Source organism: Eucalyptus grandis, chromosome 9 (genome assembly GCF_016545825.1).
Source record: "Eucalyptus grandis isolate ANBG69807.140 chromosome 9, ASM1654582v1, whole genome shotgun sequence".
NCBI classification, from domain to species: Eukaryota; Viridiplantae; Streptophyta; class Magnoliopsida; order Myrtales; family Myrtaceae; genus Eucalyptus; species Eucalyptus grandis.
Window position 1 is genome coordinate 38,603,418 of NC_052620.1, and position 18,187 is coordinate 38,621,604.

An 18,187-nucleotide genomic window follows, 5' to 3' on the forward strand; every position below is an offset into this window, starting at 1 on the left:
GTGATCGATCTTCTCATGGCATCAGCCCATAAAGTGTGGGAAACCTACTCTTATACTAATTATCAAGTGTTGAAACTTTACTTAGCTGAAGATAAGCTCGTGCAAAGCCTGATGAGTCAAGACATCAGGTTAGCTTTCTTTGGATAAGTTGTCTCCAAGAACAGTTAGGCGAATCACATCATCAAATACCTTAACACCAAGAGTTGTTTTAGGCTATTGGGAGCATAAAGAGGAACATCAACTCTAGACCAATTTGTGCACAAGTAACCAATCTCTCTTTCGAGATCCTCCAAGATGATAATTGTCCTTTCTAAAATTACCAGCACGAATACTTGGAGCACTCCCGCTACCTAGTTCAACTGATCCTTTTACATCTTTCACATTCACACTCTGCATCCATGACACGAAACCTCACTTTTCAGTCTACATAGATATGGGAGAATCCGCATTGCACAAGAGAGCGGTACAATATCTCATTATAGATATTACAAACTACTTTGGAATCACTAAAGTGCTCTCCTGTTTCTTTAGCCCTAATTACACGCATAGATTCCCACATTAGCACTCCCTAGGATCTCATGAAATCTATGAACAAGCTAACAAGCTAATCACTAATCACTTTATTAGGTCTGATCCAACATGCCAACAAAGACGTCTAAAACACCCGAAAGACCTAATCCGGACAGCGCCCCGTCAGGGCTAGTGCCCGCCCTACACAGAGCTCGCCAGGGCAATCCTAGTCTTCATCTGGGCGCTCGGGTTCGATCCTCCGGCTGCCCCCTTCTCTACTGGATTCCGCATGCACACAAGCTGCACACACATTCGAGTCAGGTCCTTCCAAAAACGGGGTCAAATTCGAGACATACGAACAAGAACACTTATGGGGGGGCAATGCACAGGACTTGTTCAAAAACCAAATGGCTGTCGGTCACAATTCTTTACCCAACATCGATCTCTTTGCGTCCGTCTACTTGTCCAGAGAGTCCAGGGCACATGCAGGCACCAAGTTGAATTCAAAAAATGGACAAAAGGAAAAGGAAAACAAAAGGCAAAAGAAGAAAACTCATATCACATACAAATGAATAATCAACCTCTACATGGAGTTACCCATACAATAATAACATTTACAGAGCAATGGAGAGAGAGAGAGAGGGGGGGGTGGAGAGTGTGTGGTGGATTTTAGGGATTATGTATTTCGGTGGGGATGTGGTCCAAGATGCATCACCGTCAATCGCCGCACGACTTCTTCCGTGTCTTCCCTTTCGTCATGTGAGGAGCTTTTACATGTAGAGTTAAGAAACAACTCGCACACGAAAGCTGCTGCGAAATCCAAAGAGCTCAAAAATCCTATCGCTCACCAACCGTGAGGCACTTTTGTTCTCTTCTTCATTCCTTCCTTCCTATCTGTATCCAGCACGTGAACACCACCCACAGAACCTGAGGCTGAGAGAGAGAGAGAGAGAGAGAGACTCTTTTTGGAAATGATTTCTTGAATGAATTTCCTTCTTTTTTTTCTTTTTCTTTTTGGGTGAGGGGTAGGGGAGGGGTGAAGGGGTTTATAGCAAAGTGTGGCCCTGAACTCTGATCGGCAAGCCTTTAGGGAAGTCGACGAATGGGAAGGCGAAGGCCTCATCGGGCTCGGCTAGCTCCCAGCTGAAGTTGAGTACCAGATGGTGGATGAAAACCGCCATCTCGAGCTTAGCCAGCTCGGATCCCGCGCAGAGCCGCGGTCCTCCGCCGAATGGCAAGAAATAATTTGCATTTGGGCATGTTGAAGAAGACGCCGAAGTTGAAGACGACGACTGTCCTCGAGGGTTAGAAGCGCATTTGTTCTGCATAATCAAGCCAAAGCATATTTACAATGAAGTACATTATAAAAACAAGGAGAATATCTACATCTTTTGTCCTAATAACCTAGGAGCCCTAGTCTTAACACATAAGACTTCCTTAAAACGTGCAAGAGAGAGACAGTACAGGAACATCACATAGGTCGTGTGCACATCAATTACGGACCCACCTATTAAGGGTGCTTAAACCTAACGGTCCTTATTCATCGGATGCACTTGCACCTAAGAATCGTGGTAGGATCTTAGTGTTGTCTTCCCCCCAACTTCAGCAAGTTACTAAAAAGAAGCTAAAGAAAACAGCCCAAATGCAAAATGCAGACAAGCAGATTGCTCATGGCATGTAAAAAAGAAACGTAAACTTGGGAAAGAAAATAACCAGTTCGAACCAGACATGTCCATAGGATTCAATTGGCCGCATATTATAAATATGCAGGTTTTCCCTTCTCCCTTTTTCGTACAGTGCTTTTGGACAGCGGGTGGGAGACCAATTCATGTCGAAATGGTCCATCCACACTTATTGTCAATCGAGTACTTCGTCTTTTATCCGTGCCAGGATTCTCAAAATTCTCATGATGGCCAAGCAAGTCCCCCCACGGTTTTAAACTCCGTGAAACACGGGTGCTACGTTAATTCATGCAAACTTATGCATCATAAGCAACGAGCGATTAAACAAAATATATGAATTCCTAAAGTTCACCAATCTCTCCAGTCTGAAGTCTAGATTTGACCTCTTCTTATGAAGGAAAAGAACGGCAAATCATGAACGGGAAGGAATCTCTAACCGTAGAGGGTTGCGAATAGAAAACAGTTTGCCAACGCATGAAACCCAAGATCCGAAGGGAAATGAATTGAGGACGGCTGAAGAAGGTGCGACCAACCGGGAGGTGGGTCGATCATTGTGGACAATGATTCGTGCCGTCACCCGGGATTTACTACTTAAACAAAATATAGATCTAATTCACGATCGCCGAATTGACATGGGTCAAATCGTATCTGTTCCAATCATGGTCATGCTGTAGTCACTCATAATACCTCTAGCAGATGATATTTATCCATGCGAAACGAAGGGTTGGGATCAACTCATAGGTTAGGTCCAACCAAGGCATCACCTAATGAAATATCTATCATATCCTAACTTAGGCAGCCCTAAGAAATTGGCTTACTATCCATCAATCAATTTCCCAATGTGAAAAAGAAGAGGGCCAAAAAAAAAAACTAACCTAGATTCACATTTGAAAAAAAAAAAAAAAACACAAAAAAGCTAGATGCCACGTTCGACAAATCAAGAAATCTCTAAGTGAATTTAAAATCCGACATCGTCATCTATCCATCATCTAAATTGACCGGCATGACAGAGCTCTTATCCCTTCAGATGGAATAGAATTTCCTACAATAATTGACAGGGTATAGATGTATCGATCCATTCGATTAGACGAGACAAACGAAAGAAACCTAGAAATTTCTCCATCTGTGAATGGGTCGACGCGTGAGGCTTTTTCACAAACCCTTTTCTAGGCACGAACGGAAGGGAATTTTTCAATCCTCTTTGGACCAGCTCGCGAGGTGGCGGGCCCACCACCGCAGAAAAGATGGAGAGATGGAAGAAGGTTAAAAAAGGCGAGCGAGGTACACGTGCACGTGTGAGGCCCACGACCCACATGGGCTTCACTATCTGTCCCAACCCCATCGAATCCCCCCCCTCCCCCGCGCACGTGCGACGTGATCGATCGACGTCGCCGCGGGACCCGGCCCCCGGTCCGTACAGTCCGTCGAGAGGGGCTTGCCGGCGCCGGCGTCACACCCCTTCCGACGACTTAAGCGTCTTCGGTGAGACAATGATAGTAATTTCACCAGTAAGTGATTTTTTGAAAAAAGGGAGGAGATTATAAATGGTCCGCGAAATTTTTTTCTTAAATATTTGGGGGAAAAAATTCGTATGCATTCGGCCCTAGATGAGCGCCCAAAGTGAATTGGAGCAAACAGATAGGGTTATTTCCATGCTCCGGATGTTCGCATCTGCATTTCGATCGAGCAAACTAGACTAAAGATTGGAAGGATTAGCAATGAAATTCTGCACTTGCCCTTTCAAGTCTACAATATTCTTAATTCTTTTTACCGAAAATTGGATTTAAGTTTTACACTTTCCGTACCATGGAAATTTGCAGAAAATGTAAAATAAGAGTTCCCTTTCGGTTCTGAGAGCTCTTTTCATACTTGGCTTCCGTTTTTTGACCACTTTCGTATATACGGGTTTGCACCCCTTAAAATAGCTGTTTCAAGACCCATTTTATCGATCTAGACAAATGAAAAGCTAAGATTAGATTGCAATTGCTCATAAAGCCAGCCATTTTTTTTTTTTTTGGGGGTCTTGAAACAGCTATTTTAAGGGGTTATGAGCAATTGCAATCTAATCTTAGCTTTTCATTTGTCTAGATCGATAAAATCCAAGAAAACAAATAAATCAAACGACATAACATAAAACCCAAGAGGGAAAAGATCTAATGGGTTTTAAATCATTATTATAACTTATCATATGAATTTTCGGTAATGGCTAGACTTTTTGAGTTTGAAGATAACGAGACAAAAATGAATCTTTGGCAGGTAGAGGGGTTGGAAGAAAAGTCGATACTCATCTACTTCACGCAATCGTGGAAACATGAAAAGGGTCGAATCGAAAAAACAACAGGAAAACACGATCGAATCCAAAGATTTTAATAAAAAGAGACAAATCAAAGAGCTCTATTATGGAAGATAGCGATTTAAGCCGCGCCCACTTTCGACGATTTTCGTCTTTTACTCTGACCCTATAACCCACGACCTCGATTTTGACTAGAAGTCCTCCCAATTAGGACTCGCGTGGATGAACGAAAAAGCCTGTCCAGTCTAAAATTGCGTCTCAAGTCCAATGATTGATTAAAACATCAAGGGATGAAATCGAGTCGCACGAGGGGCTTTAACTCATGCGGATGTCCCATGCATCTTTTTTACTTGTCTTTACATACTCTGTATTTTCCATTTTAGGGTCATTGTCTTACATATTTTAATCTAATAATTCAGTTGAAATTCCCCCTTTTAAACCTTGGGCGCCACCAAGTTCTATAGGGTTCGTAATACAACGCACCTAATCATCGATGTCGCATTTGAATAATTTAAAAGCAAACCATAAATTAAAGGGTCCGTTTGATCGGGCGAGGTGTTTGGATGATGAAAAACTAGGGCAAGGGAGAGTGGGGAATGAGTGAGTGAGATAGAACTGACCTGCCATCGCCAAGGGTTGAAGTGGTGTGGGTGGTCAAAAAGCAGGGGATCCAAGTGCACCGCTGCTATCACCGGCAGCACTTTCCATCCACATGGAATGTCATACCCTTTTTCACACCACCACCAGCACAAATTATTACAACACACATATAAATACACATGAACACCACCCCCTCCTTTCGCCCCCAAAAAAAATAAAATAAAGATGCTCTTGCTTTCATAACTCGGGTTCGAGAAAAGGGTTTTCGATGATCGGAATCAGAGGATCGATCGGTGTTTCGAAAATATAATGTTTTTCCTAATTAGGGTATCCGTGATAACGAAGTCTTTGGAAAATGTGTGCGCGTATATATGTAAGGGGTTGCAATAAGTACAGGCATGCCCCAAAGGAAAAAAAGGGATGGGGGATTGTCCTCACCTTTGAACCTGACATCTTGCAGCGCCTTTCTATGCAGAAACCTCACCACGTTTCCCAGCCGAAGCGTCTCGCTAATCACCTTCAGCACGTCAAAAACCATCAGCAACCATCATCCCCCATCATTCTCAAACCTCAAAAGCAAAAAACTGAACCGTCTTACACATGCCACAGGATCCTGTCCCGAGTCTAATAACTATCATGCAATAACCTAAAAAGCTCGCAGAGCTCGAGTTTTTCCGATCCGATCAAAGACAGGTCATCCGTGTTATGATTAATTTCGAAATATCGTACTGAGTAAAAAAAAGGGTTATAATTATTTTACCATTTTGAGTTTCCTAATCCCTTGAAATCTTGAAAAAGGAACAGTTGAAAGTAGAAAAATCCATTTTGTAGTGAGAAAGGGAGCTTACACACTGGGTGAATTCCATCTTCTTGTAGTCCTCCCAGTTCAGCTCCGTCTCTCCAGCTCTCTTCTTCCCTCTCGCGATCTCAAGATGCTCTTTCTGGACAGTAAATATGTATCCGCAGTGAGAAAAAAAGAAGGGAATTTTCGATGATTTTCTTGAACGCTCTTGCTCTGCGCGCATACCCTCAGCTGGTCGATGGCCCTGGGGCAGGCCTGCAGGAAGAAGATGGCCAGAGCAATGGCGACCGAGGAGGTCTCGTGGCCGGCGAAGAGCAGGCTCAGTATCAGGTCCAGGATCTGCTCCGTCGACAGGTTGGAGTGCTTCAGCACCCACCCCAGCAGGTCGTCGTCATCCCTCGAGCTATCCCCGGCTCCTCCTTCCTTCATCCTCCGCACCCGCCCCTCCATCTTCCTCTCTATGAACTTCAGAATCGTCGATCTGGACTGTAGAGAAAAAGAACAAGAAACTCGGTAAAGGGTGAAAAGCAGAAAGTGGTTTGAAACTGTCGTAATCGAGAGGCGCTGAAATAGCACAGTGCGCCAAAAGGAGAATGGAAATCCTGAGTCGCCCTGAGTTGCTGTTCTTGATTAGATAAGGGTGAAATGATTCTGGGATTTTCACGTGAGCTGAGATCAATCAAGTAAAGAAGTTTTAATCGGTAAAGGGACGGGACGAGGGGTTTTCGTTACCCGCAAAGCCTTTCGATAGGCGGTTCCGGGGAAATTCAGCGGCGGAGACACCACCCCTTTCATGAAAGTGACGTACTCCTTCTTCAGCTGCTCTGTCTCCATTTCGCCGGGGTCCAAGCTCATTATGTGCTTCGCCATCAGGTTGAACGTGAACTGCATCAGCGGGAGGACGCAGAAGCTTTAGACCCGACGGGAATTCGGCGAAAATTTCACATGAATTTGCATATGCTGCGATAAAAATTTACTGAAAATCGCACGGCGCATGTAAGGGAGGAGGGGACGCGACCCCACCGGCCTCCTGAGATCCGTCATTGCTTCCATCATCTTTTCTCTCAAAGCCCCCGTCAATGCGTAGTGAAAATTTATCAAACAAGAAGACTCGTTTCTAAATCAACCTCTCTCTCTCTCGTTCTTTGTTTGGGGGGTTACCTTCTTGGCTTCATCTTGAGCAGAGAAGGTGCAGTGCTCCTTCCAAGAGCTCAATACGAGCAGAGTGTTCTGCTCGACCTCCCGGAGCAGGACGGTCCTGAGCCTGGCGTGGCTGAGGAAGTTGAGGGAGATACTCCGCATGTCCCTGTGCATGTCCCCGACCAGGACGAGCATCGACCACTTGCCGAGGATCCCCCCGATGCTCCTTGGGTAGCTGCACTCGAACAGCTTCCCCTCGTTCTGCAGGATGAACCGGTTCAGCTCCGCGTCTGCCGACACGATCGTCGGCTCCCCGAACAGATGGGACCTGTATATCTTCCCAAACCTGAAAGCCATAAAAACAGAACAGAAAAACAGGGTACTCTGTTTCCGTGAGTTTTCTCAAGTGGCCTCTGTTTATGATGGGTCGGGTTGTCGAGCTGATTTACCTGGAGATGTGCTGGTCCATGAAGGCGCCGACGGTAGTGGCGGAGTAAGGCTTGAGGTAGGCAATGGTCTCGCCGAGGAAGGGCCAGCCGGCGCGGCCGGGCGGGAGGTTGAGCTTGTTGTACCGGGTCTGGTGCCTCCTCTGGATGAGGATGGAGGCGAGAAGCAGAGCCAAGATTGAGGGAAGGAGGCAGAGGATGATTAGCTCCGAGTCAGACATGGATGGCTGACTCCCCTCCATCCACCCTCTCCTCTCTCTCTCCTTTCTCTCTCTCTGGTGCTGGTGCTGGTGCTGGTGCTGTATGGTTTTTGTGGAGTTCTGCTGAGCTGTGCTGTCTAGGGAGAGAAAAAGAGGAGAGAGAGAGAGAGATGAGATCAGACATAAGCTTTCCGGAGGCTGTCCATCTCTTGGAAAGAAACTTCCATTTCGTGTCCAAAAGTAAAGCTCGTGAGCACTCGAGGAAACCAAAACTGTCCTTTGAGATGATGCTAATAACGCATTTTAGCATTTTGGACTTTATATGCTTTCCTTCGTGCCGTGAGGTGCTCGCACTTCGCTAATTCCGGTAAAAATTTTAACCTAGACCAGTTCCACCGCGAATAGACTTGGACAGAGCGAGCGGGAACCATTAAATATTTCGTGGGATTGGCCAGATCTTGCAGCTCGGATTGTTTGGTCCGTCATGGAAAAAGTTTAGATAAGAATTCCGCTCATGTTTGGCTCAGTAGACCATGTCGTTCACATCCAAAAATATGACTTGAGAAGGGGCAAAATAAAAAAAAGGTTTGGTAAATGGTTCATAAATTTTGATACGAGAGAAGCCACAATGCTCATAATACTAAAACTTGTTCTGAGCAGTCTCCCATGTCTAAATGAGGGGTCTCACTTACCATCCTTTTCGTGATTTTGGGCAACTTTTCTATTTTTCAGGTTATTTTCTACCGTCGTTTTTGTCCAATTGTCTATTTTCCTATTTGATTTATTACCATCTTGCGTTATGCAGGATTTATGGGTTTTTTATTTGTTATGTTGTGCGGTCTTGAAAAACTTTTATAGTAATTTTTAGAATGCATTGAGAGAGTTTTCTCCATAATTTTGCATGAGAGGAATTGTGTGCATGTGCGCGTGTTTGTGAATTAATTTAAAGTGATTCCTTTTGTCGCATTATTATAATGTTACATGATATAATACAAATGATTCGAGGTTTAATCTCATTAGTAATAGAAAGACATTACACCTACTCATTTTATTATAGGGCACTTACTTACTTCCAATAATTAGATCCGTCTCCATCCTACTTGTCCTCGATGTAGATATGTTACGCTAGTTAATCAAGTTGAGGTTTTGATAAGCATTCTATCTAATCTTAGTATTCGACAAGCATTAACAATATCATAAATAGGTCATTTAACCGCATCGTAATTAAAAAATTATATTTGAAGATGGGGTCCCGTTAACAAGTCGTACTTTGAAATTGAAAATTTTTCTTATTAAATATGATTAATACATGTCTGAGACAATCGTGAACAACATCTTATTAAACAAATTGTCAAGGCAAAAAAAAATATCTTTAATTTTTAAGCTAAGTACACATCAAACAGGAGCTGAGAAGATTTAAATTATAAGGGCATGATGCTCTAAGTTATCGTAGGCATTAGAGGCTAACTCCTTTTTTGGGCAGCGTTTACACACGTCCTTTAGATTGGCATGACCAGTGAGAGCTTTTGCAGCCCAAGTTAGGATAATGAAGATCACAAAAACATATCAGAATTTATACGTGATTTTACATATCAACGTTTGCATTTTGCAGAAGTTTAAAGTGTTTCAGAAATTTAAAAAGTCATAATGCCCGACCCACCGGATTTTAATCAAGTGAAATGTCTAGCTTTCTCAGAGTTCGTTGCTTTGCCTTATTCGTTGTTATTTATTTTCTTGTGCCTTTCAGATTACTAACACAGAGAGAGAGAGAGAGAGAGAGAGAGAGAGAGAGAGAGGGGAAAGGTATGATTTTAGGAAGGGTTGTGCATATAATAGACATGGCAATTGCTTTCCTAGACTAAAATGAGTTCACGCCTTGGAAAACTTTTCAATGGGACATTAGATCTACATCATTGAAGACGAAGCTACTTACAAAAATCCACATGTGTGGATCCCATGTAATTGTAATATTGTAGCAATCACAATATTTCTTAACATGCAATTAAATCAATACGATAGAATGAATCATATATATATATATGCAACGTGTGAATTTTTGTTCAAATCTTAATTTTAACTTGTCCAAACATCCTAGGAAGTCTTCACCAGCCACGCTTGCATCACATTTCATTTCAACCATCCAATTCTTTCATTGAATGTTGCACAATATTGAGAAATCGATTGCCATGTCAGCAAACTAATTGTGATTCTAGGATGATGGGCTAATGGGACTGAATCTGACGCAAATCCCGACACATTTTAATGGAAAATAAATGAACTTAGGCCACATTAGATTCGCACGACACCAAGGTCGCAGCATGTTAGAAATGCAAAGCACAGGAAAATATTCTGTGATTCAATGCTAAAAGCTGTCTATACAACTGAACATAAAAATAAGGTGCAAACCCTATCCCAGAAATTTTGCAATCTAAGCCTATTAAATATTTAAAGTTACACATATCACCTAAGATACTAAGACAATGCCGAGAATCATATGGAGAAGGCAATGAAGAAATATTTATTAGTTAAAGACGAGAAGAAAGTTCAGACAATGCAAAGATTTTGTAAAGAGATAATTGCCTCTTTATAACTAATCTCAAGCAGAATTATTGCTAGCAGGAGGCCAGAGAGAAAAGTTTCTCCGCATTCGGATAGCAGAAAACCTCTCTTTGCTCATTGTCATATGTGGGAGTCTCTGTTAACGCTAGAAATTAATTGGAAATATCATGCTGCCAACTATAGTATTAAAACCTGTCGATCAGTCAATTCGTATCGGATGATTTGATTCGATCCAAACAATTCAATTTTTGGTAGTTTTATCTATCCAATGACGTACTTTATTGTACATTAATACGCATGTTATGTTTTGATATGCATCACTTCACAATGCAATAAAAAAAACCTGGCAAATAATAATGGTTTGTGTTTGAACATCATCCTTATATTTATAAACAATATAAAATTATATCTCCTTAAGCATAGAAACATGATACGTACTCAAAATTATCGTTTCTTTGTTCATAGCTTATAAATCTCCCTCGACATTTCCGATTTATTGTATTATTTACGCAATCTTTACGTAAATGTCTATGACATAAACTACTAATTTTAGATGCCCCGCCAAATTCTGCAATATGATTCGATTTCTGCTATATAACTTTCAGATGTTGATTTGCAATATGAATCTCGATTAAACAACTATGCTGCCAACCTTCCAAATCAGTGAGTTACAAATATAAGCATTACCAATACGGCCTATTGGAGATGTCTTGAAAAAAAAAATTGTAGTCTAAGAATCAATATGGGATGACCTAATACGTTCATGAGAGAAACACATTCGTTCTTATTTGGTTGTTACTATTATGCTTATTCTTTAAACACGAGACAAAGATGTTATTGGTGAAGATTATTCTGAAAGCCGGATCGCTCTCATTCCGACCTAACCTAAACGGCCAATCGAATATTTTCTCTCTCTAATCAAGCTATTTTTATTATCATCTAGTCGCCATCTCTCCATCATTTTGAGTACAAATTCTTGGAATCTAAGAGATTTCAGACACAACAGGGGTGACAAGCAGTCGCCGTGTTTAAATTACCAATAAGGCACTGTTATTAATAGGTATCCATCCATTCTCTCCATGCTACCAAATACAAACAACATCATATTTGGCGCTTCCATCCCAATCATAGGTCATGATTGCCTCATTGTTAAGGTTAGTAAGATATTTCATTCGCCCGAGGTACGTGTATGAATAAAGAAAGTGCATTTCCTCGTTATATGAAGAAAAACAGACATTCTGTATTATCGTTTGATTGATGTGAACAAGTTTTGATAAGTTATCCTCATTATATGACTTTTAATTTTGTCGGTGGGTCGAACTCAAAATTATAGGCCTCCTACAACATTTAGAGGCAGATGATTGGAAGGACGTGCGTTTTGGACCATTACAACGTGGCTTCATGGAGGCAATCTACATCCATGAATAGTTATTTCTGCTGACTATTCAAATCTCCCATTCATATAGAATTGTGGAGGCAGGAAACAAAGCTGTAGGTTTGATTATGTTCGGGTTGGGATACTCAGAAACACCCTCAACACAATAGCGTAAAATTATTATTTGACATTAATCTTATTATTCGCTAATTATAATTATTCAAGTCCAATTTTAAAATTACCTATTATTAATTATGATTGGTTCTTGGATATAAGATGCTATTATTTAAAGTTGAACATATAATTAATGAGTTATTTGCTATAATTTATAATCATGAAATAAAAATAATTGTCAAATAGTATAATAGTTATTTATTGTTCCTTAATTATAGTTTAAAATTGCAATATTTGATATTAATGATTTCTTTAATTACAGTTTATTAACTATAATATAACATTTTTAATAATTTCTAAATAATATATGTTAATCATTTATCTTTAAACTAAATATATATATATTTATTTATTTATTTGTTAGTATGATTTATTTTTAAAATAAGGGAAGAAATAACAATTCAAACATGAAATGATCATTCCAATTCTTGGGCACCAACCGAACATGGGTTAAATGGAATCAGAATCAGGATGCTCGTTCCATTCTCATTCCATCCAACTAAACACACAATTCTAATATTTATCACACCGTTTCAAAAGAATCAACTTTTAGAACCACAGAATTGGGCTTGGTAAGCAACTCGACTCATTCGTGTGAGATCAAATTTTAACAGGGAACTTTTTTCACCTCGGCCGCACATCCACCGTGGTGCTCAGTGCATGGAATTTGTTCAGATAAACTTCTTCTCTCCTTTGTCTTCCTCTAGGGTTTTATCTTGCTCGCCACAACACAATCGAAGGTTCCACTCCCCCGGTGGGGAGAATAATCTCCTTTTCTCCTATTTTCTCAGGCCATGAGGAGGACTTTGAGAGCCTTGAGGACCGGTCGGTGACGGCCTAGAAATCATAGAGCATTGAGGTCTTATGTCCACGTTGAGAATAGAGTCTCTCTATCTCCCTCCGAGCTAGCTAGTCCTATCCAATGAAGACGAGGGATCTTATCTTTTTCACAGCCATGAGATCTCTCTCATGCCCTAGGCAAGTAGGTTAAAAGACCGCCTGCCCATTTTCATGCAGATTTCAACATCGAAGGTGGTGCGTGTGAAACACTTGTATCGAAACAGTCCTGGGGATATTGTACGATTCGTGGCCATCTAGATGCCACACGATCACTAGGTGCGTCAGTTGATCGTGGAATCATCCGTGCTAAAAAAGACACGCCATCTTCTCTGTTCAATGCAGCAAATCTCTGAATACTGACATCCATAACCTCCATTATTGGCGCGCGTCCTATTTGAGCAACTAGGGAAGATGCAAACGTCTACGGAGAGAGGAGAAAGAAAGAAGATCTTCACGTCTCTTCCATTCCAAGCGAATGAGAAGAACTATACAGCTTGATGCCCATTGTGATGAGATGTAGCGGGATTGAATCGTTTTGATAATCGAGGTTTTATCCGTTCTCTTAGTCGTTAATTTTTCTTTTTTGGAGTTTTAGGGATATAATTTGTGTTTCTAGTACTTGCATCTTTTATTTGATCGAGAAATAAGAGTTTCTTAGTTTATTTACAATTCAAAACCCTATTTCGTATAAATCTGCATAATAAAACGAAAAAGTATTCTCTACTTTCGCCTCACATTGATCCCAAAACATGTGTTCAATAATGCATGGACCGATTATCGAAATTGAAAAGGTAATGAACAAAGTAATACATAGCCTAATGCTAATAGGGTTGCTTGATCACTTGACTCCTCCGCGAGCCTTCACCTTCGTAGGTCTCAAGTCTATTCCTTTTTTGCTTCCACATCTTAGCATTATTGCTCTTCATGTGCACGCTCAATCTGCCAACTTGTCTTCTTTCCCCCACAACACTTTACCGAAATACAACATTCGCTTTTGGCCAAAAGCCTAATCTTTCTCACAGAACAATGGGGGAGAGAGAGAGAACACCAACATGAGAACGCCACATTAAACCCAACCACCTCCTCCATGTGGACTCGGATACTCTATATATATATTTTTTATCAATCGTTTAAATTGTATCATGCACATAAAATTTTGACCTAAATTCTTATATGTCCAGTTTTCAAAGTTGATGGTACATGTCCCTCTCTATGTATATGACATATAGGACGCAATAAAAAGAATATAAGACATTATTTCTCGAGAGACAGTTTGAACATCCAAATGCTTGATTTGGACAGTGATGGATTAGACATTCAAATGTCCAAGTCTTGCGTTTTGAATAACCTTGAGAGCCAAACCGCCAGCTAATGTGTTGAGACTTAACGTGAGCAGGGTTATTTGCGTGTGCATATGATGATTAGCCAGTCAAAATGTTTAAATATGTGTTTACGTCTAAAAAATAAATAATTAAAATAAAAATCAAGGCCTCCGCCCCCTCCTCGTAATCCTCTCATGCATCCAAAAGAGCGGACTCCGCGAATTTGAGCCGTTGAAGTTCAAAGATTGACCCCGATTTTCTATTCTCAATGAGCGGCCGAGGGTAATGACAAGTGGCCCTGCCTTTGTATAATTTCGGGGTCCCAAAGCCATCCCTACTTATTGCACCTACTGAAGAAAAGTCGGGCGTAGAAAGAATAAAATATTAGGACCTGAGCAAGTCCTTAAACTGCCCAAGGGGGAGCCCCCCTCATAGAAGGGAAAACCTTCCTAGGGTGAGAGTCCCCGTGTGAGGGGCCCCTGTATAGCTAGGAGGTTCTAGAAAAACGACCTCCCTACTGACAGGGGCGCCAAGGGACCTTCCTAGAAGGTTACCTCCCTGTCACGCCTGATCGGTGCTCTGGGCGACCTCCTTAAATGGAGGGACTATCACCACATGAAGGTGCCGGGGCCAAAAGCCCCGGGTTATATATATATATATTTCATACCCTTTAGGATAAAAAAGAAATTCATATAATGTGAGTTGTAATAACCCGATCCAACGAGCGCACGGAGCAAGAGTATCTAGAATAAAAAGCGGCTCGTTATAAACTTTTATGATAGCGAAGGGGAGTGGGAATGAACTCAATTACATGTCGAATAAGAGGTGGCACTATTGAATTTTATATATATAACTGAAATTAACTCAAAATAGGGGCCTTTTGATATGATGACGCGTTTAACATTAAATCTCTAATATTGAATGTGGTTAGGTGAGAGCAATATCATGATGAATGACCTATTGAGAAATGGCATAATTGTATGTTGAATGACAAAACCACGAAGTCTAATGTGGGACGGTTCAAAATAAGCAACACCTCGAGTAAGTTAATTCATGAGCATTATAATATGACATCAAAGCAATATCTCCTCAAGTAGGTGCGTGGTTCTAGGATGAATCAAGTGAAAACTAGAGGGCCTATAACGATCCGTTCTAAAGAGAGCGGAAAATGATAATTGGGTAAAGAGGGCCTTAATAAGGAGTGGTTCCTAGCAAACTTCTGGGATGACCAAAAGGGTAGAAATAAATTAAATTGCACACCTATAAAGAAAACTGTGTTCCTAAAGTGCATAAGTGAAACTATAATTAACCACTAGAAAGGACTTTTAACATAACAGCAATGTTTTTGTTGGTGGTGAAAGCACTATCGAGATGGGTGACTTTCTAGTAAAGTGTCCATACATATGTCAAAGAACAAAATCTTAAGGCGTTACATAAGACAAACATAAAGATAATATATCCAATGAGTTAATTTAAAGATGTCGCACAACATGTTGAAAAGTTCTCAAAATTCAACCCTACCTCTATGTTGATCATTTATTGTTCGATTGGAGACAGGGTAGAAGAATTCTCTTAAATAGGAAATTTATCAAATGCATGATACTTTATCAACACATCATGTTATAAAATTTTGAGGACACCCTCCAAGACCGATTGAGTATAAGGTTATTTGTTACTTGATATCTAAGTACTATTACACCATCAACACCTTCAAGTCAAGAGAAGTTTGATATAATGAATTGAAAATAGTTTGGAAAAAAAAATCAAATCCGGATTTTGACACAATACTAAAGAACGTGCATAAATGACTCATTTTTGTGCAATGTGAACTCATTAACAGGTGCCAAATAATCTGATCAATTTCCACTCCCTTATCACATGTAGTTCTTGATGATTTAAAATTTGGGATGATAGCGTAAAATCTACCTGAGTTTTGGTCCCATCGCATAATATCTCTCTGATTTTTGAAATATTATAGATTATCTCTTGAATTTAGAATTTTTGTCTCAAATTAGTAGTTTATTCATTCATATAGCCATCGAGTGCTACTTGGGTAGCTCTCATTCTTTGATCAAAACAATCTCTATATCTTTTCAATGGTATTCCTCGTGAGAGTGGCAATTTATTCAAGAAAATGAGCTAGCCCATTTCATGTAACACTCATAGCATATAGTAACAAATATCAAAGAAGAGCGATGATTTGTAGCTTTTCAAAGGGCGGGAGATATATTTGTCACAATGATGAGGTTTAGGGGAGCAATATGGAGTTTTCTAAAGTTTGGAGATTAAGAGAGAGAGAGAGAGAGAGAGAGAGAGAGAGGCTATAACTATAGAGGGAATAAAGGAGGGTGATGACATAATCGCTCGTGCGGGGGAGGGGGCCGATAAGCCATCACCAAAGATGGGGAACAATCAAGGGCGGTGATGACTGATGACCTAACCGCTCGTGCGGGTGGCCAACCCCTGCAAATGATTGCCACCGCGAGGCGAGGAGAGTTCACACGTGTGGGTGCGGGTCGACAGGATGGCGGTCAAACAGTAGGAGGAGGGAACACATTAATTGTGCACCAAACCCTGTACTTTATCATTAACGAGGCTTGGACATGACAGAAAGAAAAAAGAGAGACGACGGATAGAGAGAGAGACAAGTCCTTTTACAACTGGATTTGATGAAGACTGGGATTTTGGTGCGAATCGATTTTGATTGGATTGGATTGGATTGGATTGATGGATTGATTTGAGCACAGGGAAAAGAGCATAACATGAGGATCTGTCTGTCAATGAGACAAACAGCGAGCTTGGGGGCTCTACTATCCTCATTCAACTGTAGCCGTAGAGGTGTGCTTCCATTGGTTACCACACCTTTTCGGGGGAGCGCTAGTTCTCCCAACACGGACCTCCTACCTTTCTGCCCTCTCGTGGCTCTTGAGATTTCTATTCCTCCTTCTCCTTCCTTCTTTTGCTGTTTCTGATCGATACACGACAATTCCATCGTTCCATAACAAATTGTTCATGGAAAGTTACGTTTCTGCATGTGACCAAGACGAATGTATATAACAATATGGTGAGACAAGGATAGTTGGTGGAGGAGAAGTTTCATGCGAAGAGGCAAAAACTATCATTTTGATCTCTATAGTTAACCTAAAGATTCTAGTGAGATAAGGATATCTTAGTACGTCAAATGTGTCGGGGTTCGGAATCCAAACCCGTCTCAAATCCTATGAGTTTTTTGCAAGTCACCTCGAATCTGCTGCGCTTCCGAAACCCTCTATTTGCCAGCGTTCCTTTGGAGTTTGGCAGGACCGGCGTCCGATTTTTCAGGAACATTTGGGCAAATTATTCATTAGGATAACATCATGAGATGACAAGGGAAGAGGATTATTGAGTTCGGAAAAGAATTTTAGCGAAGTCGGTATACCAAATGCGTTTTGAACTTTCTTCTCTCGTGCCCTTGAGAGGGACCCTTCCACGAGCTCTAACACGACAGTGCCATTGACTCCTGTACATGGTGAGGGTCGGCCCCCTATTATTGCCCTCTCCCTCTCTCTCTCTCTCTAGCAGATATCAGTTGGAGGTCGTCGGTCAAAGGCATTTAGTACAGTGGTCATGATAATGGGGAAGGCCGCTGGATAGCGTGAAGTCAGATCATCATTACTCTGGTGAGGCACGTGAGTGCGGAATCCCCGCGACTTGAATTTTCTTTTTTCTCCATCGTCCATATTGGTCTCTCTTTATTTGAAATTCATAGAGTCAAGTGAGGTCTCAATTGCCTGTACTTTCCTTTTTTTACTTAAATCTAAAACCTACAACTATAACGAAGAAGAGAAATAAGAGCCCACGTGAAATACATGTTTTAGGGCAATACATACATACATACATATGTATATGTGTGTTTGCTGGCAAAGCACATAGGGTAATTGAATCTTTTTACGAGCAGACATTTATAATATTTAAACTCATGTCTTATCAAGCACGTTATATCATCTTTAATTTGATTTATTCTACGATAACAAATGCAAGTCATAATACGGCTTAGTTTTAGAATACTAAAAGTTTATAAGTCTTGGTGTTATTATCCCTTATAAGATGTGAAATAACAACTTCTTATCAAATTCAATACTAAAATTTCATTTGATGTCATTGATAAACGCCTCTAAGGCACTAATTAAGTTAACTAAAAGAAGCAATAACTTTTTTCGAGTTTTTGAAAATTGAAGAAGCATACATCTAAAGAAACCACTCCT

The 18,187-nt window shown here is 40.8% G+C and overlaps 1 protein-coding gene across 1 annotated transcript; it reads right to left on the bottom strand.

The window, feature by feature from the left end:
• Positions 1-1,050: 1,050 nt before the first annotated feature.
• On the bottom strand, positions 1,051-7,948 carry LOC104419755 (cytochrome P450 90B1). The gene is made up of 8 exons (XM_010031512.3): positions 7,477-7,948; positions 7,049-7,373; positions 6,620-6,772; positions 6,113-6,373; positions 5,934-6,026; positions 5,524-5,602; positions 5,106-5,212; positions 1,051-1,832 (listed from the first exon to the last, which is right to left on the bottom strand). The coding sequence occupies exons 1-8, from the start codon at positions 7,713-7,715 to the stop codon at positions 1,557-1,559; spliced, it is 1,533 nt and encodes a 510-aa protein (XP_010029814.2). The 5' UTR covers positions 7,716-7,948; the 3' UTR covers positions 1,051-1,556.
• Between the last annotated feature and the right edge of the window lie 10,239 nt (positions 7,949-18,187).